Raw genomic sequence first — 27494 nt, 5'->3', positions numbered from 1 at the left:
AGCTGTGGATCCAGAAATGCTTGGTGTTCTCGCAGTGTCTTGATGGTAGCTCACTTGGGCTCTGATTACGTGGCTGGCAGGTCAGGGAAGCCCTGGGTTCTGCTATTGGGTCGCATGTCAGGAGCAGTGTCTTGTGCAGGTGTTATGTGGAGAGCTTTGCCTGAAGTCGTGATTAGGGATGAACACCTTTAAATGAATCCTTCTTGATGCGTGATATTACGCTATTTCCCACAGAAAGAGGGAATTGATACTGTTGACTGAAATGGAGGTTTGCATTCCTTAATTTCTTCTTTAGGCAGATCTGAGTGAAGATGTTAAAATTTCCATTTATTTAAAGAAGATGGAGTTATTGCTATGCCAAAGGAATATTTTTAGCTTAGTAATTTACTTAGAAACTGCCTTATTCAATATTTGATGTTAAATTTGAGCTAGAACACATAGCATCATGTGACATAGCTTCTTACATTAACATTTTGTTGGATTGGAAACAGAATCAACACATTAGTCATCTTAATTCATTGAAGTTGGCTTTCTCCAGAACTCTGAGATCCAAAAGCAACACATTTGTCAGTTTTACACACAAAGAGAGCAGCAAGATGTAGTTTATAGCTCAGTATCCAGCTTTGCAGTTGCAAAGCCAACTTAGGGTAAGTGGGGTGGAATTCTGGGTGAAACTAACAATGTAGTATGTAAATGAGTGGCTAAAAAACTTTGTGATTTCCGAAAGAAGGTTCCCATTTTGTATGCTCTTGTAGAAGCTTGTGAGGTGCTCTACAACGAAACTTTCTGTGACTGTTTTTCACAAGAATTCAGAATTCCGGCTGTTGTGATGATTCACATTTTCTCTCAGAGCAGATCTGTAGGTAAAGCTGACCTTCATGTATTTCCAGGCAGGTTTGGCATTGAATGTTAAAAGTGCACTAGCTAGCACACGGGCCACCGATCATGGACGTGCACCGTGTCCATCCCTCCTGTGCTGTTTTGGTAAATAAAGTTTTGCTGGGATGCTGAACTGCTCACTCACTCAGGTACTGCTCACTGCTTTCTTGTCACAACAGCAGGATTGAGTATTTGTGTAGACACGTAGGAGCAGGAAAACCCTACTCGGCAATTTATAAAAAATTTACGAACGCCTAGTTTATTACGTATTTCCCATGTATGGATTTCTCTGATGAATTTTCAAAGATAAGAAAGCTTAGGCCATGTCTCCTAAGGGACGAATATGCTCTGTTATTTACTGAGGCAGACAACAGAAAGTACTGAGTAAATAGCTATTATCCAAAATGCTTGAGATCAGAAGTATTTTTGATTTGGGATTTTTTCTTTTAAAGATTTATTCATTTTATTACAGTCAGATATACAGAGAGGAGGAGAGACAGAGAGAAAGATCTTTCGTCCGATGATTCACTCCCCAAGTGAGCCGCAACGGGCCGGTGCGTGCTAATCCAGTGCTGGGAACCAGGAACCTCTTCCAGGTCTCCCACGCGGGTGCAGGGTCCCAAAGCTTTGGGCCGTCCTCGACTGCTTTTCCAGGCCACAAGCAGGGAGCTGGATGGGAAGTGGAGCTGCAGGGATTAGAACCGGCGCCCATATGGGATCCCGGGGCGTTCAAGGCGAGGACTTCAGCCGCTAGGCCGCGCCGCCGGGCCCTGATTTGGGATTTTTTAAAGAAAAATTTTTTTGATATTTACATAAACATAGTTATTTTGGGGGTGAGATCCAAACCTAAACATAGAATTTATCTGTGACTCACATATCTCTTTGATGCTGCTTGAAGGTACTCTTAGATGATATTTTTAATCATTTTAATTAAGAAAGTTTCATGATGTAGAATTTTATATTTATGGCATCCTGTCATTGCTGAAAATGTGTTGGAAATTGGAGCTTTTTGGATTTTCAAGTAAGAAATGTTTGTCTATTTTCTTTTGCTTACTTCCATTATCAAAATTTCAGAACTAACCTGTAAGTACTCAAGTAGAAATACTAACATATTTCAGATTTTGTGTGGGTCAGCTATCTTTTCATTAATGTTAGCACACATTTCCTACTTTTTTTAAAGTGTTGTGAGGACTAATTTACTTGGAGTAAAGTTCATAATTTTAATTGTTCACATGAATGTACACATGTGTGTTCATATAGCACGGTACCGACATAAATGACTGTACACATGTGTACACACATAGCCCAGCACCACATGGATGACTGCACACGTGTGTACGCACATAGCCCAGCACCACATGGATGACTGCACACGTGTGTACGCACATAGCCCAGCACCACATGGATGACTGCACACGTGTGTATGCACATAGCCCAGCACCACATGGATGACTGCACACGTGTGTACGCACATAGCCCAGCACCACATGGATGACTGCACACGTGTGTACGCACATAGCCCAGCACCACATGGATGACTGCACACGTGTGTATGCACATAGCCCAGCACCACATGGATGACTGCACACGTGTGTATGCACATAGCCCAGCACCACATGGATGACTGCGCACGTGTGTATGCACATACCCTAGTCGAGGTCCAGCGCGTTGTCTCTGCCATCCCTTCTCGCAGTTGGTTTGCCAGTCCTCCCCAGTCACCCTGTCTGTCTTCTACATCCTGTCTGTCTCTAGGTGTTCATTACATTAGTGTTTCAAGTGCCATTTAGGAGTAGTTTAGAGCAGCAGTTAATAATAGTGGAACAGTGTAGTTAATGGACAATCTAAGATTTGTCTGTTCTGTTTAGTCTTCTGTTAAGATGTTCAGGCTTCCATAAGACTGGAGACACAAGAACCAAGGCAGGCATTCCAGCTGCTGCTGTGTTACTAAGCAGCCTGTTGCATTGAGAGCTTGCTGCTTGCCCAGAGCTCTGCCCTTCAGAGTACTTACAAATATCCCCCTTGTGCAGATGAAGAAAATGAGGTTTCTAGGAATTAAGTATATTAGTTTGCTAGGGCATTCGTAACCAAATTCCACAAACTGGATAGCTTCAGCAGCAGATGGTCGTGTCTCATGGTTCTGGAGGCCAGGAGTTTAAAGTCAAGGTCTTGGAAGGGCTGGTCCTCTGTGGCTTATGGAAAAAGGATCTGCTCCAGGCCTCTGTCCCAGGCTCATAGGTGGCTGCTTTCATGTCCACAAAGTCTTCCCCCTTTTCATAAGGACACCAGTCATGAGTACAATGCCTTTACTAAGAAGGCCACGTTTGAAAATACTGAGGGTTAGGACTTCAATCTGTGAGGGGAGGAGGGGGAACATAGTTAAGTCTTACACGTTAGCATCTTTACCAAGGCTCACTGGTCACCAGAAGGAAGAGGGTGCTAACTCAGGTCCCTGACCCCAAGAGCAGTGCTTCTGCTTCCAAGGATCTCGGGTGCCCCCTGCCCTGTCACCAGGTCTGGGCTGTGGCTGGATCTAGGCACTGGAAACAGTCCAGGTCTGTCACATGGGTGGCAAGAACCCAGTTACTTGACCTGTCACTGTTGTCTGCCAGGGTCTGCGTTAGCAGCAAGCTGGAGTCGGAGGTAGGGCTGGGAACTGAGTGCCAACACTCCATTGTGGGATGTGGGCATCTTAGCCATTGGACTAAATACCCACTCTTCGAGTGCTCTGTTTTCTGTTGCAGTTTGGTTTTTTCAGTTTTTTTTTTTTTTTTAAGAGAAGCTCCAAGGAGTAATTTTAGATTTTGGGGTGGATGTTCCATGGACGCTCACCTTATTTTTCTAATTTAGGGAAGGCATAAATACTTTGATTTTACTTGTCTGGTGGTTGAAGCCAGGTGGCTTAAGGGACATTCCTTGGTCCTTTTGGGGAAGACCTGGTCAAAGACCTGCTGTTTGTTACTCTGTTGGGGTTGCCATCACCAAATACCACAGACTAGGTGTCCTAAGCAACAGAAATGTGTTTCTCACAGTTTTGGAGGTTAAATTTGTTCAGGATCAAAACGTCGGGTTGGTTTCTCCTGAGGCCTCTCTGCTTCGGTTCAAAGTAGTGCCCTTCTCCCTGTATCTTAATGTGGTCTTAACCCTGTGCGCCCCCATGACTGAGTTGCCTTCTCTCAGAAGGACCCTACCAGTCCTAGTGTGTGCACCTGCATTTCATTCTACCCCTAATTACTTCTTATAGACCCTGTCTCTGGCATATTCTTTGATTGACACTTTGTTCATTTCCTTTCCCACATCTGTCTCAAAGCACTGAAGAAAATCATTTAGAGCAGGCTGTGATAGTCTCGAGTGTTGTGTCCTTGCCGGGCAGGCTGCATGTTGGAGCCAAACAAAATTTCTAGTTGAGCGTGCTTGCTCAAGCTCGCTGATCCAGGAAGGACAGTTTGCACTGGAGCGTTTGGTGGCTGCTCCCTGTGCCGGGAGCGAGGACCCCTCCTGGCAGGCGTGTGAGGGGAGCTCTGTGCAAGCCGGAAGCCTCTGCCAGTGTGCGCGCTCTCGCTCCTTTTTGAATTGCAGTTGAGCCTGATCCCTGATCACTCACATTATCCATGTTAGAACTCCTGCCGGGACCTTCTTGGCCCAGCAGAGTCTGGAGACGCTGGCGGAGTCTCCAGAAGTCAGGCAGAATCCGCCTCAGCTGGAAGGTGCTGGCGCACCACTTACGTTCACATCAAGCAGGTGTCTGCTCTCCGCTCTGTTACAAGTTTCCGGAGAGAAATAGAGTTTAAAATTGGCGTATTTTGTAAGTCCGTCATTGTGGCATTCCAGAACAAGATGTTATCAACCCCAAACCTTTCTTTCTCCCCTTGCTGATTGAAGCTGATGTTGTTCACTGGATCTTCTCAAATCATTTACCATGTGGTGGTTTCTCCTCTCCATTGCGTGTGGGGGACCCAGGGATGTGTTCTCTCAGAAAGATTGTGCACAAGATGGTGGTGACTCTCGGCACTTTGCACTGTGCATCCGGCACATGAAGGAAGTGCGGCTCAAGAGCTTCATTTGAAAGCTGATATTCCTGGTGCCTGAGACCTCAGCCAACCGGGGCGTAAGCCTTACCAAAAGGGGGAGGGGGCATTGTGAGTTAGCTGGCTAACCTGACGCTTGAGATGTGTGCAGCCCACGGGAGAGTGCCTGGGGCTGAGGTTCACCTGTGCTTCCAATCGGGCTTCCTGCCAGTGCACCTGAGAGGCTGGTCCTGTCCCGAGCGCTTGGGTTCCCGCCATGCGGATGGAAGGCCGGCGTGGACGTGCTGCCTCCTGGCTTTGGTGTGGCCCGGTCCAAGGTGCTGTGGTATTTGTGCGCTGTGGGCTTGTTTGTCTTCTGCTTTCTGTTACTCAGGCATTAAAGAAGGTAAACGGAAAAACAAGTGTAAAATTGTTTTTATATTTTTAAAAGTTTTTTTTAAGATTTATTTATTTTTATTGGAAAGGCAGATATACAGAGAGGAGGAGAGACAGAGAGGAAGATCTTTCTTCCAATGGCTCACTCCCCAAGTGAGTGCAACGGCTGGTGCTGCACCGATCCAAAGCCAGGAACCAGGAGCTCTTCCAGGTCTCCCACACGGGTGCAGGGTCCCAAGGCTTTGGGCCGTCCTCGACTGCTTTCCCAGGCCACAAGCAGGGCGCTGGATGGGAAGCAGGACCAACAGGATTAAAACCAGTGCCCATATGGGATCCCGGCATGTTCAAGGTGAGGACTTTAACCACTATGCTATAGCGCTGGGCCCTATTTTTAAAAGTTTTAAAGATTTACTTATTTTTACTGGAAAGTCAGGTTTACAGAGAGAAGAGACAGAGAACGATCTTGCATCTGCTGATTCCCTCCCCAAGTGCCCATAATGACCAGAGCTGAGCTGATCCCAAGCCAAGAGCCAGGAGCTTCTTCTTGGTCTCTCACGTGGGTGCAGGTTTCCAAGTCTTTGGGCCGTTCTTGACTCTTTTCGCAGGCCGCAAACAGGGAGCTGGATGGGAAGTGGAGCAGCCAGGATTAGAACCAGTGTCTGTGGGATTCCAGAGCATGGAAGACAATAACTTTAGCCACTAGGCTACCGTGCCGGGCCCTGTGTTTAAGAAATTTTAAGTTGAAATTATGTCAGCTTGTGTTTAAAACAAAACATCAAACACATATATCCAAGGTACTGTTACAGTTTATAAAACTTAAAAAAAAGTAACTGTATTAAAGACAATTGCAAAATAAGGAATAACCTTTAACTAGGTGTTTGTGTACTAGTCTCAATTAGCTTTGTATTTTTTTTTTTTTTTTTGCATTTTTCTCCTAGTGTACAACTTTGGAGCAGATCTTTTATTTTAGGCATTCCTGCTTCCTAATCAGCCACCACAAATGTCTATCAGTTTTGTTTGGAGTTGCAGGAGTCTGTACTTTTCAACAAGGTCATGGTGATATGAAGGGAACACGAAGTTAATGGAACTGTGGGACTTGCATCTTGCTCTAAAGACTGAATGTTGGTCATATTTTTGAGAAGTTGCATCTTAAAAACTTATAAGCAATGAAAATGAAAAGTCAATTTGACCACTTTAAAGTTGAGCTTCCAGAAAGTGCTGAGTTTTCCCAACATTGTGTTTGAGCACCTCCACATGACTTTGGGAGCACAAAGAAGTTAATCTTTTTAAGAGGCGAAGTAATATACCACTCTTTTAAAGGTGAGAGCCAAGGTCGATCTGAAATTCAAAAAAAAAAAAAAAAAAAAAAAAAAAACCACCTTGGATTAGACCTGTGCTTTGTGCATGCTGACACTGCTGTGGGGCTAGCCTTGCGTTTCTGGGTGCTCTCGCTGGAATGAAGGTTTTTTTTTCCTCCATTTTTATTTTTGAAACAATTTCTTCTTAATTTGCAGGAATGGGACGCTTGTTAGGAGGTAGACTGATCCTAGCCCCGCTGATCATAAAGTCAGAGAAAGGGGTCTTTGGACAAGTGTAGGCTCAGGATCTCCAGGAGAGACCCGTTTGCTTTAAATCATGAAGAACTCTGTCTCTGGCAGAGGCGAGAGTAACAGAGGCCTTGGTCGTGAAAGGCAACCCTGTCCCAGCTGTGAAAACAATGAAATGCTCTGTCATGTAAGCGCCCTCGCAGAGTGACTGCGGGTTCATCCATCCAAGTAAAGAAAGGGCCAACCTTGGGGCTAAACCTTTCCACTGGTAAACATTCCGAAATGCTTTGCTTCTCCTAATGTTTACTGTGTGTATGTTGGTCAAGCGTATTAGTCTGGAAAAGGCTCACTCTGGACACCTTGCTTCTAAGCCAAACAGCATGTGTGGGTGTGGAGTTACGGAGCCTTGACATCCTTTCTTGCACCAGAAGAAAGCTGTGCTTTGTTAGGTGTCTTTGACAGAAGTACCTATCTCAACAGTTTGAAAAAAAATCCAAAAATATGTTAAACTTTTATTTTAACCTGAAGCCCAGTGTTTTGATTTTTCTTCTTCTTTATTTTTTAACTTTTAATAACTATTAAATTCTTTAAATGCAGAACTCTCCTTTGACGTTAATTGCTCTTTCATATGGTAGATGTGTCTTCCTATTTGTCTTTAATAAAAGCAGTCCCTTTGAATTTGCCAAGCAAGCCTGTTAGAAGCTAAAGAAAAAAGCTAAAGTGGAAAGATAGAGGTGGGGTTAAATCAAGTCTGTAATTATAAGTTACTGACCTTGGAGGACTGTGCAAGCATTTCTTATACCATGTCACAGATCTTACGTGGAGAAGTGTTTATGAAAGCCAAGGACGATGCTAATTCTGAGCCCGTTGATGAAATATTTAATAAGAAAATTTGATAATGTAGAACAGTTTGGGGATAGATTTTATGACGTAAGTTTGTAACAAAGAGGGGACCTCAGTGATTTGTCCTGACACAGTGGCACAGAGATGCAGGCATTAATAGGCTGTTGACACCAACATCTGTGACATTTGAACCATTTCTCTCTTCTTTAGGAAGACACCTGCTTAGTACGTTTAGTTTCAATTATACTAATGCCAAGCATGGAAGCGTGTGTGTGTGTGTGTGGGGGGTGTGCATATGCCTTTAACCCTGAAGGAAGGAAAAGCTGTCTTCCTTTATAATCTCCCACAGAACATGTCTGACACCAGATGTGTGGATTTTCTCCAACTCCTTGGCTAACAACTGGGAGAATGAGCACAGCGCTCCCAGGGTCTGAACCCAGTCCCTCAGGATTGCCCCTGTCTTAGACCAACTGTCAAGTTGCAGATTGTCACCTGCACTTCTGATAGTTGACTATCCCACAGCCCTCTTGTCAGGCTCGCTGATTTGCTGGAACAGCTCGCACAACTTGGAAACATATACTGATGCTTCATTGATTTATTATACAGGATATGACAGAGTATTGGAGGAATGGCCAGATGAACATAGGGCAAAAAGGGGGTGTGTAGCCTTCCAGCGCCCCATGTGTTCACCAGCTGAGATGCTCTCCAAACTCCATTGCTTAGGGCTTCTATGTAGTATTTATTACAAAGGACATGGTTGGTTCAGTGATGTGTCAGAGTGGTTAAGTTGATCTCCAGCCCCTCCCCACCCCTGGAGGAGGGGGTTACACTTGCCATTATAAAGTTGGTTCCTCTGACAAGTAGCCACCAAACTCCAAGGGTCATCTTTTTTTTTTTAGATTTTTTTAAATTTTATTTTTATGGCAAAGTCAAATATGTAGAGAGAGGAAGAGAGACAGAGAGGAAGATCTTCTGTCCAATGATTCACTTCCCAAGTGACCACAATGGCTGGAGCTGTGCTGATCCAAACCCAGGAGCCAGGAGCTCTTCCAGGTCTCCCACGTGAGTGCAGGGTTCCAAGGCCTTGGGCCGTCCTCAACTGCTCTCCCAGGCCACAAGCAGGGCGCTGGATGGGAAGCGGGGCTGCTGGGATTAGAACTAGCGCCCATATGGGATCCTGGTACGTTCAAGGCGAGGACTTTAACTACCACACCAGGTGCCCAGGTGTAATAATGTAACCCTTGTGTAATAGTGTAAACCCTTGTGTCATTGAAAACTTGTTTTTTTTTTTTTTTTTAAGATGACTCAGGAAATTCCAGGGATTTTAGGAAATTTATTTCAGAAACCAGGACAAAGAACAAGTAGTATTTCTTACCACATCACTGCAGCGATGACCCCCCCTCCCCCCCGCCCCAGGGACATAGTAACTGTGCTACTAGGAAGGGCAGGTGCTGGTCTGCACGTGCCTTGAACTCTGGCCACACTGCCCACTGGGACTGTTCTCATTTTGTGAGTCCTCTAACCCTTAGGAATGTGGGATTTCTCTTACGTGCAGTGATGACAAGGACACTTGGTTGAGTTTTCGTGAAGAATACCTTGGGACTAGATAAATGTATTGTGTGAAGTCCTTGACATGGTGCCCAGCACATGGGAACCCTCCCCAGAGTTTCTTCCTACTTGGAATTTCAGCCATCTTCTCTGCAGATCATGATCCTTGGAAAATAGATTGTTCTGGATAGCAATAGACGCTCCTCGTCTTTTTTCACCTGCCTTGATTGCTCTGTATTAAAATTCATAAAGGCCCATAAATTATCAATTAGATGTCATTCGGTTAGTTATTTTTAGTTCTTACTCCAACAGGCATGCTTGCCTGTGTTAAAAATTGAAATAGCATAAACATTATCAGATGCATAATGTCTCCCTTGTCCCTAACCAGTAGAGTAGCTCTCCTCCGAAGTCACTGCCGTCAACTCCCATGGAAGTGTATACCTCCTCTGCCGTGCCTCTCATGAACACTGCTCCGTGCTTCCCATTCTTAATAACATATAATGAAACGTTTCCTTGCCTCTCCCGCTCTCATTTCATTCTTGCGAAGTGCAGCACAGTATTTTGTTCAAGGCATGCTATATAATTTATTTAACCTAATTGATGTATGTTTAGGTTGATTGCAGTTTCTCTTCTCCTTTTTTTTTTTTGCCTGTTGCAGACAGTGCTGTATCAAACATTGCTCCCACATTTTTGTCCATATAGATGAGGCCATTTAAGGGATAAATTCTGGCTGTGGAATAGCTGGGTCAAAGGGCATGTCCATTTAAAAATTCGATTGATAATGGCCCCGTTGCCCTCTGTGATGCTGAGCCATTTTATATTGCTTTCCACTTATTAATAAACGCGGTTGGCTGGTTCCTACACACCTTTGCTAACGTGACTATCACTCAGTGTCACTGTCCTTCAGCATCCGTCTTCGCCGAGCCTGTCTCAGCCATGTTGATTGTAATTTTCAGGCACTTTTTCTTTGATTCCTAACCAGGACTGTCACCAGCAGGTCAAATGAGAACTCACCCACCCAGCACAGTGGTAGCACTCACTGGCAGCACTCACTGGCAGCACTCACTGGCAGCCAGCCCGGGGGTCAGTGTTGCCCCTTAAGAAGTCTTGCAGTCACTTGGACTTTTTATTATACAGCTTCATGAAACACGGCAGCCTCAGTGTTGCGCTGCCCAAAGCACATAGATGCAGCCTGATAAAGTCTGGAAAAGATGTTCCACGTGAACTCACCCGTTTCCCACTTGCTGTGTTCTCAGCTCGTGAGTTGAAGATCTGTAATACAACCATAAGGGGTGTTGAGCAGGCGCCACATGGTGCTCGCTGCATGTAGTGCAGTCATTTAAAAGCAGGGCTGCTTTGTGACTGGCTTTCCATGGTGTTACACGTTCTATAGAGCTGGCAGCCGTGGATCATGTTGAGGAAGAGCACTTTCTAACTCTTCGGCCCTCCAAACGATATAATTGAGATGGTGGGGAAGGTAAAGGTGATAATTCAGGTGACTGAAAGTAACTGCAGAGACGGAGGCATGGGCTGGCCTGTTGCAGCTGTGGCACTGACCCGTGACCCTGACTGTGTGTCCTGAGATAAGTCCTGGGAGAGCTGAGTTTCCATGTCATGTCATGGTTGGTGTCACATCACTGTCGTTTCATTTGTGGTCATCAGATCACTTTGAGAAGTATGGTCCCTATACTTCAAGAAAGATCGGGGAGAAACCCATCCTTCAAACTAGAGGTTGGTGAACACAAAAGCTGCCTAGAAATTTGGATGGTTGCAGCTGTAACTCAGGCTAAAGGAGTTAGCTCATCTTCATGCTTTCTTTGTAACTGTAGGAAGAAGACATGTACTGGAAAATTCTGCCACTTGTTACTTAATCCTGAACATTGCCTTAGTGGAGGGTTCTGCTCGTGTGGGGGATGGGAATCACTATCTCCGTGGCCTCTTAACTGTGCAGTTACAAGCAACATTTGTCTCCAGTGCTTCACAATTATAAATTAATAATAACTATCCATTAGAAATTGTGGGCATATTGAGCCCCCAACTCCTTTGGGCATCTTAATAAAAATGATAATTAAAACCATAATTTACAGTAAATGGGGACACTGCCCAAGTACATCTACAATATGGAAAAATTAAAAAAAAAAAAAAAAAGGAACAGTCCTGGCATTGAGGAAGGAAATTGCCTGGTTCCTAGCTCCTCATTCTGGGGGAGGTTTGTCAGTGTTTGTGGGGGACAGAATCTGAGCCTGGTTGTTCTGTGCCCCTTGTGTGTGGACAGCCTGGGTCCACCAGTCCCTTCTGCCCATGAGTCTCACTGGGTGTGGCCACCTGCTCTGCATCCCTTCACTGTCATGCACAAATCACTTCTCACTCCTTGCCTGGGGAAAGGAGTCCTTAACCTCTGTGGTCCTGGGGCACCTCTGAGACCTGCTCAATGCTCCACGCCCAGCTCTAGGCAGTCACCAGGTATGGGGAGATGCTTTGATCCGTAAATGGCTTTCCATTTGATCCTTTTAGTTGCTACACACAAGAGGGAGACTTGCTATCTGCTGGATGGTCACAGGGCTTTCCTATCCTCAGTCCACCATCTGAAGGCACATTAAATGGATAAAATTGATAAAATAATGTTTCACAGTGTTGGTCTATGTACATTGCTTTCCTACCTCCCACCCTGAGAGCCTGCAGAGGAGCCCCACAGTTTTAGCATGGTGTGTGGAGTTTCCTCTTCATTGCATTTCCTGTGCCCCATTCCCATGGGACTCCTCGCTGGTCCTAATCTTTATTTGCTATGTAGCAGGTGTGTTTGCTTGCATGGTTCCTCTTTGTTTCCTTCTATTCAAATGTGGTGGTTGGTGCAGTTTCTGCCACCACCCAGTGCCACTTGGGAAATGCAGAGAGGTTTGCACTGCACAGCCCGACTTTGGTAGGCCCTAGAGTCCTTGCTTTTGTGATTCTGTGTGCAAAGCCATATGCCACTGGCCAGTGTTTCTGAGTGTAGCTGGCATCTGATCCTCTCGGGCTCCTGAGAATAAAATGGACACAGCCTAAAGACAGCCTCAAGGAGGTCAGTGGAGATGTGCTTTCAGATTTGGTATTTGCAATGTGAGCATTCAGGTTGAGGCTGTTTGTTTGAGTCTCTCCGGATAGTGAGTGGCCTGGCAGGTAACACCACCTGTGTCAGTGCTGACCACCTGTGGCCACCTGAGAGGCCAGTCCTCACCTCTGTCTGGTGACACTCAGATCACCTGGCTGTCACCAAGTAGGCTTGTAACCCCTGCGTGCTATGATCCTAAGCTGCTTTATGGAAGTTGGACACCTAGCTTTAGTTTATGCGCTCTTCCAGTTTTTTTTCTTTAAGATTTCTAGTACTTATTTATCTGAAAGACAGAGTGACAGGGAAAGTAGGGGAGCGAGGGAATGGGAGAAAGAGAGGGAGATCTTCTGTCTACTGGTCCATTCCCCAAATGCCCACAGCAGATGGGCCAGGAAAAGTCAGGAGCCTGGAACTCCATTGACAGCTCCTACATGGGTGGCAAGGACGTAAGCACTTGGATTGTTCACTGCCATCAAGCACATTAGCGGAAAGTCGGGTTGGAAGCACTGAGTGGCTGGAACTTGAACCATATGGCAGCAGCATTATCCGCTGCACCACGGTGCCCACCCATTTTTAGTGCTGGAAACTAAATCAGGAAGGTCGCAAGAAAAGAAGGCAGTAGGAGAGAGAAAGTGAAGGTGAGTGGAAAACAGAATGCGGGTGGAAAAAAAAAACCAAGTCTCTGAGCTTGATTTATCTTGTAACACTGGTTTGCAACCTCTCTGCTAGATTAAAAACTAGTGTAGGATAAGGGGGTATTTAATTTTGTGTGTTTCAGTTATATAATGCTTGAGGCACTCTCAAGATTTATTGATGTATTTGAATGGCAGAGTTACAGAAAGAGGAGAAAGAAGGATCTTGCATTCGCTGGTTCATGCCACTAATCGCTATAGTGGCTGGGCCTGGGTCAGAAGGAAGCCAAGGAGCCGGGAGTGTCTTCCTGGTCTCCCGTGTGAGTGCTGTGGCCCAAGGATTTGGGTCTTCCTCTTGGGTTTTCCAGGTGCTTTAGTAGGGAGTTGGATTGCTAGTGCAGCATTTGAGACTAATTGGCACCCATATACGTAGGAGGCCTTGGTTTAAGCCTCTGTGCTACAGTGCCAGTCCCAATACTTGAACCTTTAAAAGCAGAATGGATGGAGATACACACACATACACACACACACACTGAGAGAGAAATCTTCCTTCTTCTGGTTCATTCCCCAAATGGAGGCAATGGTTTAGGTTTAGTCAGGAATCAGAAGCTTTATCCTGGTCTCTTGCATGGATTCAGGAACCCAAGCATTTGGGCCGTATTCTGCTGCTCTCTCAGGTACATTGACAGGTAGCTGAATTGGAAGCAGAGCAGCTAGGACTTGAACCGGCACTGTGTTACGGGATGTGAGCATTGGATGTGGCAACTTAACCCACTGTCCCACAGTGCTGGTCTCTGTACTCAGATCGTTTGCCTCTGAAGCCTAAAACCCAATCATCACATAAAACCTCCATGGCTGCTTCATTTCCTGATTGCATCAGATGTGACAAGTGCTGTGAAACTGATGGTAGTCTTTGTTTTAAAGGGCCATCTCTTATTTTCTTTCTATTATTAGCTTAACTATTCTCCTGAATGTGCCGTTGCCATCCTCATGCTGTTAGGCTGATTCAATTTAAACATTGTCATCAAGTTAATTTTTTATAAGATGAATCAGGTTATTAAATTTAGTAAACCATTGCCTTCATTATTTTGTACAAACTTTGGCACTGTGCAGAACTGGCTTAGCCCCGCTACATTTAGCTAATTAAACTGGCCATCAGCTGCAGCATTACGGGAGTGGGGGTGCTGTCCTCATGGGCTTTATCCAGAATGTCTTCAGAGGTAGCATTATTGGAACTTTTTTTCAATTTATTTTTAAAGCTCCGCGCTCTGGAGCTACAGTTCACTATAAAAGTGTTGTTGTCCTTCCTGTCAAATTATCATCTTTTGAAATATCCGCATTCTGTTTCTGCCCCAAAGGCAGCCGTAGTGGGTGAGGAAATGGAGCGGTCTTGGTGGCTTTTAAAAACGGATGAGCCATGTGTAATGTACCTCACAGATAAAGCAAGACGTAAGGCTCAGACGTAATTGTACCGGACATGAGACAGATGCCTGCGTCATGAGTGCAACCAGGGATTGTCGGAAGGAGAGCGGGTACAAGCTTGTGCCTGCAGCCTGTTGCTGCTGTGGAAGCAGATGTGTGTCTCATGGGGAATAAAAAGTCCTTCTCCAAAAGGTGAGATAGCAAAACTTCACACATTTCTCTTTTTTTGGGCGGGGGAGAAATAAAGCTGTGTAGAAAGACAGCATGCTTCCCCGCACAGATTTCAGATTTCTGGGTAGTGTCTGTCATTCAAAGCTGCAGTGACACTATTGCTGGGGCTGCTTCATCCTTATTTGTTACTAAAAAGGGGCTCGGAGGGCCTGGTGCGATAGCCTAGCACATGCCGGGATACCATATGGGCACCGCTTCCCATCCAGCTCCCTGCTTGTGGCCTAGGAAAGCAGTCAAGGACGGCCCAAAGCGTTGGGACCCTGCACCTGCATGGGAGACCCAGAAGAGGCTACTTGCTCCTGGCTTCAGATCAGCACATCTCTGGCCATTGTGGCCACTTGGGGATTGAATCAGTGGATAGAAGATCATCCTCCCTGTCTCTCCTCATCTCTGTGTATCTGACTTTCCAGTAAAAATAAATAAATATTTTTAAAAAGGGGGGGCTCGAAAAGCCAGCAATATTGTTACTTGGAATGACTTGAGTTATTTTATCATGGTCTAGAATGGGGGCCTCATGGCAGTCAACAAATGTCTTCTGCAGACATTTGTTGGGTTCTCCTGCGCCCTAGGCCTGTTGGGTACAGAGGTGAAGGCAGAGAGCCCAAGAAGCCTGTTGCTGGCCTTGTAAGATGCATAAAGAAACCTCTTGCGGCCCACCTGACCTTGTCCGTTCCACGTGTGATTGATGGTAAACGGCTGAGAGTTGCGTCCTCAGCTTTCCCTGTTCTCCTACATCATTTTCTTCTTGGAAGGCTCCCTGATGAAAATGTGATGAAAACTATTTGTGATCATTGCTTTGACCTGGTAACTTTAAAGGGACAGAGTCCAGGATTTTTTTCCAACATCTTCAGGGTGTGCGAAGTCTCCTGGAATGACAAGTGAAGTCATTTTTGGCTACTCAGTGGTGCCTCGATCTGGCTGTCAGCATTTCATTAGCCTGATTGATGTTCTCCATCAGTCAGCAGAATTTTGTCCCATGCCTGCTCGCAGCCAGCATCTGAACCGCAGGGCTGTGGCACCATCTTACTTCTCTCTGTTCCTGCAAACCATTGAGGTATCTTTTGCTCACTGGTGAGAACAGGTGGAATTTAGTACCATAGGTAGAAATGAGCAACTGTAGGATTATTGTCTTAATGCCCTTCGGGTTTTGGAGGTATGGCTTCAAACACCTCTTATTACATGCACCAAATGGATTTAGAGGTTCAGTATTTCAGATTTGAAATTCTTGGTGCATGCATTTATTTTAACATCTCATTGAAGGGTCAGAGGTCTTCGTTAGTAGGATAGGTTACTTGGTTGTTGTACTTTTCTCTAATCATCTCCCAAAGCTTCTGAAAGATGGTGTTTTGCAGTTTACAGCAATGGCTTGGTGTTCAGGCTCTGGAAATGAACCTTGTCCTCTTCAGCCCCCTCTCCACTCTTCCTCCTTTCCATCCATGCGTGAAAGGAGGTCTTCAGAGTTCATAGAAAACACATCTAATGAAAAACTGCATGTAGTTTTCAATTATTTTTGCACCCCAATAATCAACCTTTTACTTCCATCTTCCCACATTTATATAGAAGTTTTTCAATATTTTCATTTCTTCTTATATTTCTTCAGCAATGTTTTTCCAGGAATTTGTATTTTTAACCTACATATTCAGTTTATTGTATAAGGTTGTCTGTTATGTCTTTTAAAGATATTTTTTCAGGTTTGCATGATCTGAAGCCCTGTTTCAATTTTAAAATTTCAAAGGCTACTTTCCCAAGATATGAATGACATAAAAGCAGCAGCACAAATTTAATGCACACAAGTTCATGAGTCTGGGGATGAGCCGTCACCACACTGTGTGCCACAAACATGTCTGTCACCTCCAGAACTTTTCTCCTATTTTGTTATTAGTTTTGGAACTTTTATTTATCTTTTTATTTGAAAGAAAGGAAGAGAGTGACAGAGATCTTCCATCCACTAGTTCACTCCGCAGGTGCCTGTAATAGCCAGGGCTGGGCCAGATCAAAGCCAAGAGTCCAGACAGAATTCAGTCCTGGTCTCCTTCCTCGGTGGCAGGAACCCAGGCACGAATCTGCTGCGTCCTGGGAACCTGGAATAAGTGGGACCTGAGCAGAGGCACATGATACAGGGTATGTTGTGCCCATTGTCATTTTAACTACTAGCCAACACTCACCCTGGTCGTTATTACTGCATTGTATGGGGTATTTTTGTTTTGTTTTGTTTTTAATTTTTCGAAAGAATTTATTTTGGTTAAATGTCAGAGATTAAGTGGAGGAGACAGATGGGGAAAGACAAGAAAGCTTTCTAACATTGAGGAGGTGAGCCAGGAGAGAGCAAGCAAGAGAGAAGTCCAGAATTGGGGCTCAATGACAGGTTTTGAGGGACTGGCCAAATGCTCTTCCTCGCAGGTGAAGGCACTTCCGGGCCAGCCCCTCTTGGAAGATGTGATGTCCAAACTCCTACCGAGTGACCACACATGGGTGGTGACATGCTGCAGAAATACGTTCTCGCCCCTGGGGATGGCTCTGCTTTCACCCTTCAAGTTTGGGCTGGACGTGCAGCCAGAGTGAGGGTTCTGCCCTTGTGCCAGTCTGCATGGGGTGTCTGCATGTGTCATGAGAGCATTTACGGTGAGAGCACGACCATTTAAAAAGGTTAAATACACAGTGCAGCATTAGTTAGGGTCACTACGTGTTATGAGGGATCTCTTTACTTTTTTCACCTTATGATCATGAGACTTTGTATCCCCTGAGAATTCTGTGTTTCTCCTGTCCCCAGCCCCTGGCAAGCGCTGTTCTCCTCTGTGCTTACCTGAGTTGGGATGTTTGAGAGTCTTCATGTTAGGCGGCACTGGGTAGTGCTTGTCCTTCTGTGTTTGGCTTGCTGCACTTTGAACAGTTCTTCAGGTCCACCCATGTTCCTGCAAGAGACAGGGCTTTTCTTCCTCCTGAGACCGCAGCATCTTCCACTGTGCACCTGTGCCTCATTGCCCTTTTGTATGTGTAGGTGGACGTTTAGGCTTCTTCCATGTCTTGGTTGTTGTGAATGATGCTGCGATTGCCTCACAAGTGCAGCTGTTTGCATGATTTCAGTTCCTTTGGATTATTCTCAGAGCTAGGACTCCCGGGTCCCAGGATGGTTTGTTCTTTGAGGAACCTCTATCCTGTTTCCCATTGTGACTCTGCCAGTTTCCACTCTTACCGGGAAATCCAGGCATACTTTACTGATGTGTTCCGTGACCTGTCTGCGCCTTCCTTGTATGTAGTTAACGCTCCAGAGGACCACTCAGCCATGATGCAGGTATGTTCTCTACATTTTGGTGTGTCAAAAATTTAAGTTTATTTTAATGAAAATAATTTGTAGCTTTTATTGCAGTTTTTGAGTCTTAGTTTTTTGCTTATGCAAAAAATACTTCTATGAGAATTTTTCTGGGGTGTTAGTTATTTCTAATTTAATTTCATTGTGATCACAGAGCATGCTTCCAAGTTTAATTTTCTTCACACCTGTTTTTGGCTCTGCACGTATTAAACTTTGTAGATAATCTTTAAGTGCTTGAATGTGTGACTTGCTGTTATGTTGAATGTTTAGTATATTCAATTATTACCAGCTTATCAGTTACAGTTTTCAAGTCTTCCATGTACTTTACAAAAAGGTTTGTTTTTATTGGAAAGTCATATATACAGAGAGGAGAGACAGAGAGGAAGATCTTCCATCTGCTGACTCACTGCCCGAGTGGCTGCAACGGCCACAGCTGAGCCCGTCTGAAGCCAGGAGCCTGGAGCCTACACTGGGTCTCCCACATGGGTGCAGGGTCCCGTTGTCTTGGACCGTCTTCGACTGCTTTCCCAGGCCACAAACAGCTGGATGGGAAGCAGGACTGCCAGGATTAGAACTGGCGCTCTTATGGGATCCTGAAGCATGCAAGGCGAAGAGTTTAGCTGCTAGGCTACCATGCTGGGCCCGTCTATGTACTTTTAATTTGCTTATTCTACCTGTTAGATAGGGATAAGTTAAAATCTTCTGCCATGATTGTAAATTTCTTCTCCTAATTCTGTCAATTTTAATCATATATGTATGAGACTCTATTATTAGATACATATAAATTTAGAAGTGCCATATATTCATGATGGATTGAAATGTACTATTATGGATATAGTCAGCTTTTTCTCTTATGTTGCTTCATGATTTAAAGTCTGCTTTTCTTGACATTTGTGTAGCTATACAAGATTTCTTTGGGCATATGTCCTATAGAATATACCTTTCCCATTTTTCTGGCTTTTTAAATCCTGTGTTTAGGTTTACAAGGAATAATACACATTATTTATAAAGAACATATTGCATGTGTAGTAAGATATTTGTGTTTTAATGGTAGTCTTTAGTTTATTTGTATTTAATGCAATTATAGATGTATTTGGGTTGGAATATACCCCTCGTAATTGGCTGTCTTTTTAACTTGTCCTTTATTCTCTTTCTTTCTTTTTTTTTTTAATTCTGCTTCTCCATTAGTTTGTTAAATTCATTGAGAATAGTTTGGACCTTTGAGTTAATAAAGTCTCTTAAAGTTAGTGTTGTATCACTTCCTGAGGGGCCTAAAGACTCTTTCATCTTACTTGTTTGCCTTAGAGTTTGCATGTTATTGTTGCCCATGGGTTGTATGTTATTATTAATAGTAAATCTTGCTACATATGTTAAAACTCACAAAGCATTATTGCTATCATTTAGGTTTTTCTGATCTTTGTGTTGGTGTTTGTTGCTTTTTACAAAAATCTCTGGATGGACTCCCAATGAAACTGTTTACTATATGACAATAGGGTGGTGGACCCTCTGCCAGTGTCCATGCCCACAGTAATGGGCATATGACTGTATGAAGAACTATACTTTAGTAATGATATAGGGGAACTCGGTGGGGGGGAGGGATGGGGAGGGGATAAGGGAAATCCCAGGGGCCTATGGAACTGTATCATAAAATGATAATGATGATGGTGATGATAATAAATAAATAAATAAATACATAACAAAAAAAAGATCTCTGGATTTCCACTTTGTGTCTTTTTCCTCATGCCTGGCGAGTCTCCTTGAATATTTCAAGTCTTGGTGAAGATACCTCCCCTCGGCTTGTTTGTTCAAACAGTTTGTTCTTTACATATTTTCTGCTGAAGTGTGGGTCTTCCTCTTGGGAAGCAGTGCACCGAGTACTTGTGCCACCATCTGTGCATGGCATGTTAGCAGGTAGCTGTTACAGCACTGTATCTCAGGCACCACGATATAGGATGTAAGCACCAAAAGTAATGGCTTCACCACTGTGCCACAACACTTGCCTGATAGTACAGTGTTTTCTTCTGTGTCTGGCAACTAGATACAGGTTCTGACAGTTCAACTTTTCCAGATCATGACTACCAAAATTGTCGATCATGGTGTCTCTCTGAGTGTGTGAGTTAAGTATATATACATGGCATATGTGTATAAATTATTCTTGCCTGGCTTTTTCTGTTTGTTATCAGTGGAAGGGTGGTTCTGAGAAACCTAGGTTTCTTTTTTAGAAGAGCTGGAAGCATGTGTCAGAGTAGAGCATAAGTCTTTCCTTTTTTTTTTTTTAAGATTTATTTGAGAGGTAGAATTGCAGAATTACAGAGAGGGAGGGAGAGATGGAAGGAGGGAGAGAGAGGTTGATTGATTGATTGAGAGAGAGATCATCTACTGGTTCATTCCACAAATGGCCACAACAGCTGAAGCGAGCTGGTCTGACACCAGGAGCCAGGAACTTCACCCAGGTCTCCCATGTAGATGCAGGGGCTCAAGCACTGGAGCCATTTTCATCTGTTTTCCTAGGAGCTGGATCAGAAGTGGACTTGAACTGAAGCCCATGTGGGGTGCTGGTGCTGCAGACAGCTTCTCCAGCTGCTAGGCCACAGCACTGGCCCCCACGTCTTTCCGTTTAGTACAGGGGCTGGTGATTACTTATGCTGAAATGGCCAGCCGTGCCGTGAACTCGCCCTTGACCCTGCCTCTTCGTGTTAGGAACCACTGTGACCCTAGGTTGTTTTCCCAGACTCACATCTTGGACTTGCAGGGCCACATGGTGCTCGGTTGCCAGGGACTGTCTTGTGCTTTGTAAGGTATTTTATAGCATGTCTCCAGACATTTGTACCTGTCCTCTGTGGGGAGTAAATTCCCCTCTTGTTGAGAACAACTTGAGGGAGGTGTGTGTGCTCAGCTAAGGTCACTCCCTCTAGCCCAGGGTGTCAATGTTATTTTTAATACTGACTTTCCTTTACACCATAGGGTTTGAAACTGCCAAGTCTTTTGCCCTCCATGGTGCCCACGTGATCCTGGCCTGTAGGAATATGGCAAGAGCCAGTGAGGCGGTGTCACGCATTTTAGAAGAATGGGTAAGTGCTTGTCGGCTTTTTTTTTTTTAATTGTCAAGTACATGCCAGGCTAAACACATGGAGGTTTTAGTGCAGTGCATAAAGTTTATTGCTCTTGGAATAAGGTCTTTATTTTTAAAGTCATCTTTGCTTTGTTTACTTTATGAATGAAAGGATGAGCGAGCCTGTTATGCACACGTTTGTTTATAATTCTTTGTCAGTGTCATCTGCTTTGTTAGAGGTTTGAAAATGTTTACTCATTTAATTCATTTACTAAGAAAATAAAACATGGTTAACGCCCCTGAATGCAATGAGGGGCTTGTTATGTTTACAGGTTTTAAGATTGGAAAGGAGTAGACTTTAACCCTTTGGTTTTTCGCCTGCTCTGTGTTGATGTTGGTGTGGGTATCTCTATGTATGTGTCTGGGAGGAAGGGTTCGCAGTGCTTGTGGGACTAAGAACATGATATCAGGCAAAGCAAAATCCCTGCCCTCATGGGCTTACTGTGCAATTAGGTGCAACAGACCATAAAGGAATAATCAGGTTTAACATCTAACATGATGTCAAGCAGGCCTCCTCACAGTAAAGGATGATTAAGCAGAGGCTGGGATGGGGTGGTCAACAGGGTCCCCTCTAACATGACATTGATTCCAGGATGGGAATGAAGTGGAGGTGAGCCATAGATGCCCGGGGAAACGCATGTGTGGAGACACAGTGGTGTCTCATGGTCTATGGACAGTGAAGAGGAGAACATTGGAGGGTTTGAGCTCAACCTGGATGCGACAAGCAGGCTGCATTCACTCAGGGATCTCTGAATTACATGCCCATGATGGGCACTGGGTCTTCTTTTGGAGACAGGCAAACACTGCGTGTGTGTGTGTGTGTGTGTGTGTGTGTGTGTGTGTGTGTGGCTTGCAGCCCATCGTGGGATATGGATGGAACCAAGGAAACATGAGCATCAGTGTAAAGTGGAAATGGTGGGTATCAGGTCTATAGAAAGGGCCCAAAGAAGAGATCGTGGAGTTGGCATCTTAAGAAAGACCTAGAGCACAGATGGGACTGGATGGAGTGGAGGCGGGGCTTGTGCAGTGGCCCTGGGAGATGTAAGGGAGGGGCCAGAACCCTGTGACCAGGGCAGAGTGTGAGGGGTGCAGGTAGCTCCTGCCTAGCCTGTCTCCACTTACTAACCACTGTGAATGGTTTGGTTTTTTGTTTGGTCATTTGAAGAAATAGTTCATAGTTTGCTTAATAATATTTCTGGTGTTGCAAGCTGAAAACTTACAAAAGTTTAAAAAGGAAGATTTACTTTTGTCTTTTAAATATGTTTTTAGTGAAATGTTTTAAAGTTAGTATATTTTAAATGAACCTTCTTTTGAGCTCACTGGTATCATTACTTTTGTTTAGGTCTTTATTTTTAAGTTTATTTGAGAGACATGGGGAAGGAGAATGAGGAAGAGGGAGAGGAGAGACAGAAGGAGGAGGAGGAGGTTGGGGAATGGAAGGGGTGGAAGAGAGAAAAACTCCAGGTTGCTGGTTTGCTCCCCAAGTGCCTACAGTGTGCTAACTAGGACTAGAGCCAGGAGCTGGGAATCGCTTCAGGTTGCAGACACTGGAAACAGGAACCTCGTGAATTGAGCCGTCACTGATGGCTGTGTCACAGGGCCTCCGCTGTCTGGTTGTTGGACTCAGGGGTCCGCACCAGCCAGGAATCTAGCGGAGGTCCACCGCCATGGGATGCCACCCTCTTAGCTCGGATCCTGCTTCCCAGGGCCAAATGCCTGCTCCTGGGTTATTGATTTATATTTTTTTAAGTCAGGGCCTGAATTTTCAAAAAAGAATTGTATTAAAGTACTTCTGATTTTAAATTTAAAATTTTAATAGCTTGTTTAGGTGGATTAGTAATGGTCTTTAGAGATATATAAGGAAGAGGAAAAATGGTAATGCATGTGTTTGATTGGAATCTTCATGCACAATAGAATGGTCTCAAGCATGGTGTGGAAGTTCTTCTATTGTTCTTCCTTGTTCTTCTATTGGAAGGTAAATGCTTAAACAGTTCTTACGCCTTCTTTCAGGAAAAGGTCGTGCACACCAGCAAGCGTGTGCATGCACAAGCACACACACACACGCAGAACAATCTGTAGGGTTTTTTTAAACACGTGATTTTATTGGAGATCAATTTTATTGTGTTTCCCTGCTGCATGAAACTCCTCTGTGTGCTTGTGCCATAAGTTACGTAACTAACCTCCATTGTCAAGGCTATCTAGGTTATTTGTGTTGTCTGGCTATCTCAAGCAATGTGTTTTTTTCAGTTTAATTCTCTCATGCGTCAGTCTTTCCTGTGACTTTGTTTAAAATAGGGTCTAGACTAAGACACAGGGCACATTCCCAATATGTATGTTTGTGAGTGTGTGCATGAGTGAATCTCGTGGGGGATTCCGCATTCAAAGGTGAATGCATGTAAAAGATGGTGGCAGTTTCCCATTTGTTGTCCAAGTTTCTCTTGCTACTGACGGCATAGATGGATTAGTACCTGCTGTCTGTTGCAAGAAGTGTTATGCTTCTAGAAGTTGGCCCATTTGTGTTATGTTTTTAACTGATAAGGTGAACTTCATGGCTCTAAAGTGACCCCAGTGTACAGAAACATTAGTACAGAAACCAATCTTGGGAGATAATGCTGACATACAACTGCTTTCTCATCTCTAAGTTTTTTCTCTTTTCTTAGGATGTACCGCATAGGAACCGATTCTTTTGCATTTATTGTGTTGTCACTGTTGTCTGCATGGAGGTAGGACTTTCTTAACCTGCTCTACTTGTTTGTGAACTCTTGTTTGTGTCTCAGTCTGTCTGGAACCTGACTCGGTTTCATGAAGAAGATTGGATGGGTTGAACTCAAGAACACAGCGCTGAGTCTTTCTTTCCTACATTTTACCCACAGTTGGGACCCTATGAGTTAATTTCAAGCAATAGACTGTTACTGTTCACATTCATTCTGCCACATAGCACGGTGTCTGCCGGCCGTGGGTTTGGCATTGTGAGTCAACCAACTACATGTTGAATATGTTCACAGAACTGGCATCTGAGCTGAACATGTAAATACTTTTTGTCTGCATTATCCCCTAACCAGTAAGGTGTTACCACACAGTACTGAGATTGTATTAGGTACCAATCTAGAGATGATTTAAAGGAGGTTATGCGCAGAGTGTATACAAAATCAGTGCCGTGTTGTCAGTGACTTACATGTCTGCAGATTGCGGTGTCTGGAGGTTCCTGGAACTAATCCACATCAGGAATTGAGGAGCAAGGGATATCAGGGCAGAATATAGTGAATTGAAATATCCAAAGATATTCACTATCAGGAACATGGGGAGGGGAACGGAAACAAGCAAGATGCAAACACATAGAGTTTCATACATTTAAATTAGTTTTTGTGGGTTATAGACTGAAAAATTTCAGCCCCTCCCCCCGTCTCGTCTGTTTCCTCTTGTCTTGCAGGCCATTGTACTGTGTCCTTCATTTCCCTTAGATTATGTTAGGAGTATGGTGGCTCGAAATGTGCACCAGCAGCCATCCTAACGGCTTACAGTGCAGAGTGTGTCATATCCCAGGGCTGTGCCTTGGTGCTGTTGGTTCCCAGGCCATCTCCTTCCTTCCCTGTGTTTGGTATTTATGGACCTGGTACCTTTAGGCCTTTTTGTTACCTGGGGAGTTTATCTGGCCTCTCACTAAATACTAGCTTCCTGTGTTCCCTGGAAGGCCTAACGAGGGGTTCAGGTCCCTACTCCTCTCTTCTTACTACAGTTGAAAATTTTATAAATTTTCATTTCTTGATTTTAGGTCCCTACAACTGTAAATTTAAAACTTGTGGCTTTTTTTCCAAGCTTTCAAATTGATTTATTTGAAAGGCAGAAAGGTGAGGGTTGTGGAAATGGGGGAGTTGGGAAGATGTGGGGAGAGGTGGAAGAGACAGAGAGAAATTGATCAATCTTCTATCCACTGCTTCATTCCCTGGGTCCTCACAGTAGCTGGGCTTGGCTGGAGCCAGGAGCCAGAAGCCAGGAACCCTATCAGGGTCCTAAGAACCTGAGCTCTCTCTCATATGCTGCGTTCCCAGGCATATTAACAGGAAACTGAATTGGAAGCAGAACATCAGGACTTGAAAAAGTGTTCCAATATGGGATGTTGTGGTCAACCAGCTGCTCAACCTGATTTGTTACAATGTCAGTTGCTAAAACTGACCCTATGGGGCCCGGAGCCATGGCCTAGTGGCTTAAGTCCTCACCTTGAATGCGCCAGGATCCCATATGGGCACCCATTCTAATCCAGCTCCCTGCTTGTGGCCTGGGAAAGTAGTTGAGGACGACCCAAAGTCTTGGGTTCCTGCACCCACATGGGAGACCTGGAAGAAGTTCCTGGCTCCTGGCTTTGGATCGGCACAGCACCGGCCGTTGCGGTCACTTGGGGAGTGAATCATGGCACAGAAGATCTTCCTCTCTCTCTCTCTCTCTCCTGCTTTCTGTGTATATCTGACTTTGCAATAAAAATAAATCTTAAAAAAAACCCACTGATCTTATCAGGAAAGGAGGTTGAGTAGAGATGAAACGGAAAGGGGTGGGGAGCCTCTTGGTTCAGGACCAGGGCGAAATATAATGAATAGAGAGAGGGACTGTTGTGAGTGGTGAGCCTGCCTGCCTGCCTGAGCAAAGTCTGTATATCCTGAAAAGAACTCACAGTAGGGACCGGAGTGTGAAACTCTAGTGTGTACTGGGGCTTGAGAGAGCCCACAGGTCAGGCTTGGCGGAACTGGACTGATGTGGTCAGAAAGATAATGACTTTTTCTTGGAGTTACTATTCAACTCTCCCCTGAGTTGAATAATAGAAATGAACCTATTACACTATCATATGGAAACAATGGTATAGTTGTATTTAGTTTGGCAAGGAGGTTGCGGCCCTGCGAAAGACTTCAAGTCCAGGCGTTCCTAACTTGTCTCTTAACTTGAATTAAATATGGCAGCCAGTAAGATCCAACCATCTTGTAGCCCAGCTACTGCTGCGTTTTTTATGGGCATTTGGCAGCGTTCCTAAAACAGCCCAAAGAAAGCAGGTACTTCTTGAGGTGATATTTACTTGGATTGACCTAAGTCCAGACACTGAGCCTCATCAGTGTCCTAAAGCTGGTCAGCTTGTCCCCTGTCCTTCACTGCTCATTCCTGTTTTGGCAACCAAAAATGTCTGTGGGCATTGCCATTGTCCACCAGGAGTGCAAATCATCGCAGCTGACAACCTGAAAACATGTTGTTTTATAATGATACAGGCCAGATGCTGATAGAGCCCGTGGCTTTGGGTATGTTTCTTAGCTTTTCTCAACTTCAACTTCATCATCTGTAAAATGCAGATTACAACATCTGCGTCAAAAGATATAAGTGGTTGTAGAGAATGCATTGGCTGTGTGGAAAGTACCAACACATTGTGTGGGTAGATTAAGTGCACAATTAAATGATAGCTGATGTTATTAGTAGTGATAATACTGATTTCTTACTCATACATGGAAGTACAAAATGATGCTTGCTTTTCTTAACCTCTCCAAGTGGCTGAGAGGGGAGTTTTAGGGAGGATGTTTATCAGCATGATTCAGATGGAGTTGCAGTTAATTCTTTTTCTGTCTTCATATGTCTGGACTCCTACATGTTAATAGATGTGTATTTAGTTTGTTGATTGGTATTTCCCAGTGCCATTTATATTAGCACTCAACTGTCATTTGAAAAGCCATCTTGATTATTTATGTGATTGCTTTTTCTTTTGTATTTACAAAGAAACACACTTTGCATATATTTGGGAAAGATGATTAAGGGATTAGTCATCAGGAACAGCAAGCAATGGTTTATATCAAAATGGTTATTGAGAAAGCAGGGAGATGAGGGGTAAAAAATAAAAGATTTATTAGCCCACGGTAATAGGATATGCGTGTTTGAGGGAGGACGCATGCTCAGTTGATTGTAATTATTCCAGTTTTAAATAGAGTTGGTCCTGGGTCTCTGGTTCGTTGCAGTGGAGGCCTGTGGACAGCACCAGCAATATTATGCCATTGGCGCTTCATTGATGAACGTTGGCAAGAAGGACTGTAACATTTTTGTCAGATATGGCACACTGAGCACCTCCTGCTGCGTTGAGCACATGGACTGGACATGTTACTATGCTTTTCATAAATACTGACACCCTGCGTTTTCAAGTTAAGCTAGTAAGGATGGACTGGGGGCTGGGTAATGAATTGCTTGGACTTAAAAGAGCTTCTGCAGAAATCTTGCTACGATTGTGTTCTCAAATCCCCTTGATGACTTTTGAGTGGGCTTTGCTGCTTGTTGGCTTTCGCCAACCTCCTTAATAGGAGACTTAAGACCTGCATTTTTTTTTTTTAAATAACACCTGCAATTTGATGTTGCACATGGGAGGACAGGTCTGATGCCTCGTTCTTTCCATGATGGGTGTGTGTGTGTGAGTGTGTGTGTGTGTGCTAAAAGGAGATGTGCAGCCTGCAGGGTCGGTA

General features: G+C 44.3%; 1 protein-coding gene across 3 annotated transcripts in view; it reads left to right on the top strand.

Annotated features, from left to right (window-relative positions):
• The window catches only part of WWOX (WW domain containing oxidoreductase), a 906950-nt gene that overhangs the window by 31942 nt on the left and 847514 nt on the right, over positions 1–27494 (top strand). For all 3 annotated transcript variants that reach the window (XM_012926620.2, XM_058674091.1, XM_058674090.1), the window contains exon 5: positions 20868–20974. In XM_012926620.2, coding sequence (XP_012782074.2) covers positions 20868–20974 — 107 coding nt within the window. The remainder of the gene's footprint in view (positions 1–20867; positions 20975–27494) is intronic.

Source organism: Ochotona princeps, chromosome 16, assembly GCF_030435755.1.
Source record: "Ochotona princeps isolate mOchPri1 chromosome 16, mOchPri1.hap1, whole genome shotgun sequence".
NCBI classification, from domain to species: Eukaryota; Metazoa; Chordata; class Mammalia; order Lagomorpha; family Ochotonidae; genus Ochotona; species Ochotona princeps.
Note: the sequence above shows the minus strand (reverse complement) of the source record. Positions and strands in the feature narration are given on the sequence as shown.